Below are 2,084 nucleotides of genomic sequence, written 5' to 3'. Positions count from 1 at the left end.
GGTGGTCTTTGTTCATTACCAATAAAAATTTCATAACAATTTTGAAGTGTTAGAAAAATCTCCATATGAGATACCCAATGATAGTAATTCTTTCCATTCAATTTAACCGTTGGTTGAGGAATACCAATAGACTCCATAATGATAAATTCCCTATTTTTTAGATGAGAGTAAAATTAACTTAAAAATTAATGCACAAAATGTTATTCTCTCTCCGAATTTTCTGAATTGATATTCTTCTCTACTGCAACCAAAATCCAACCTACAAGATTCAAAACAACACAGTTCTACAAAATCCACAGACTATTGCCCAAGATTTAATTATGCTCTGATACCATATTAAAAAACACAGGCCTTACAACAAATTATAAAATTATATATTTATATTAATTCACACACAAAGATAATACAGTGCTCCAATAGACTTGAATGGAAAGATATAGAAACAAAGAGAAGTTTCTATGTGCTGGGAAAAATGGAAAGATTTGGAAACCAAGAGAAGTTTCCAGCAATGCTAGAAAATTCTTATCTACAACTAAATTAGAAAATTTCTCAACTCTTAAGATAAAGATTATCTCCAACAGATTGGGCAAGGCGGCTTCGGTGGTGGCTGTGAAGAGAATATCCAAAGGTTCCAAACAAGGAAGAAAGGACTATGTTTCTACGGTTACCACAATCAGTAGGCTTCGACACCATAACCTTGTGAAACTTTTAGGATGGTTCCATCAAAAGGGAGAGTTCCTTCTATTCAATGAATACCTGCCGAATGGGAGTTTGTATAAACATTATTTTGGGATGGAGAAGAAAATTTTGGATTGGGACCGACAATATAGTATCTCCTGTGATAAAGAGTCTTCTCTTGTTTATCTCCACGAAGAATGGGACCAGGGTGTCGTTCACCGAGACGTCAAAGCAAGCAACTTAATGTTGGATTCCAATTTTAATGGAATGCTGGGGGATTTGGGTTTGGCAAGACTAATTGAGCGTGATCTGGCAGCTTCTCATTCAACTGTGGTGGCGGGCACGCCGGGGTATTTGTCTCCTGAGTGCTATATAATGAGAAAGACCAGTCCAGAGACAGACGTGTACAACTTCAGGGTGGTTACTCTAGAAATTGCCTATGGAAGGTGGATGGTTAGCCCAACCCTTGGTGAACACAATTGCAGACAGGTAGAGTGGGTTTGGAATCTGTATGGAAAGGGAAAGCTCCTAGAGGCGGCGGATGAGAAACTGGGTAGAAATTTTAATGGCGAGGACATGGAGCGACTGATGGTGTTGGGACTTTTGTGCTCTAATGTAGATCCCACATCAAAACCCAAAATGGGAGAGCTGATAAAGATATTGAAAAGGGAAGTGCGATTGTCATACGTTCCTTGGGATTTATCAGTAGCTGTATATAGTCAGCATCTTCACCGTGAGATGAGGTCACACTTGTCGACCTCAGTGGCCCTTACATCCCCGACTCTTATTGAACCCACTGTGTTGTCAATCTTGTTAGACGTTAAGGCGTTGGTTTTGTCGTCTTCTACGACTGAAAATATCTCACTGTTAAAAATGTCGAGCCCTCTACTGTTAATGACTGACCTCGCTAGTTTACACTATCTCATGGAAGTAGGTTTTTAGATTGGAAATTTCAAATATGATACCGTTCCTTTTCAACTCAGTGTAATCAAGGGGAAAATAAAATTACACTTTATAGTGATACAAACAATAAAGATTATTCAAAGTATTTAAATGTTTGAATCGTTCAATAACATAAATAATATTATTATCTTACATGGATTAGACACATTATATTACAAAATATATTATTTTATGAAGAAAATAAAAATAATTTTTCTCATTTCGTAATTAGAATCATTATTTTATCATTATATCAATTGGTTTCTATTAAAGAAGACAATAATTATCCGTAGAAGGTGACCAAAATGCTTGATTGTGTATAAAGATGCACATAATAATTCTATTATTGGCAAAGGAAGCACATGAGTAAATAAGAAGCATCATTCACCCTTTGATATGGTACCTTTTTAGTTTCAAGATTATTAATCCACATTCCTAGAGAAGGAATTTCAATACTTTTAGAC

At 35.9% G+C, this 2,084-nt stretch overlaps 1 protein-coding gene across 1 annotated transcript; it reads left to right on the top strand.

The window, feature by feature from the left end:
• The first annotated feature begins 426 nt into the window (after positions 1 to 426).
• LOC131075470 (L-type lectin-domain containing receptor kinase IX.2-like) lies at positions 427 to 1,620 on the top strand. Its single transcript, XM_058012315.2, has one exon. It carries the CDS (start codon positions 427 to 429, stop codon positions 1,618 to 1,620), a length of 1,194 nt encoding a protein of 397 aa, XP_057868298.2.
• The last annotated feature ends 464 nt before the right edge of the window (positions 1,621 to 2,084 follow it).

Source organism: Cryptomeria japonica, chromosome 5 (assembly GCF_030272615.1).
Source record: "Cryptomeria japonica chromosome 5, Sugi_1.0, whole genome shotgun sequence".
Lineage (NCBI taxonomy): Eukaryota > Viridiplantae > Streptophyta > Pinopsida > Cupressales > Cupressaceae > Cryptomeria > Cryptomeria japonica.
This window is presented reverse-complemented; position numbering and strand designations above follow the sequence as displayed.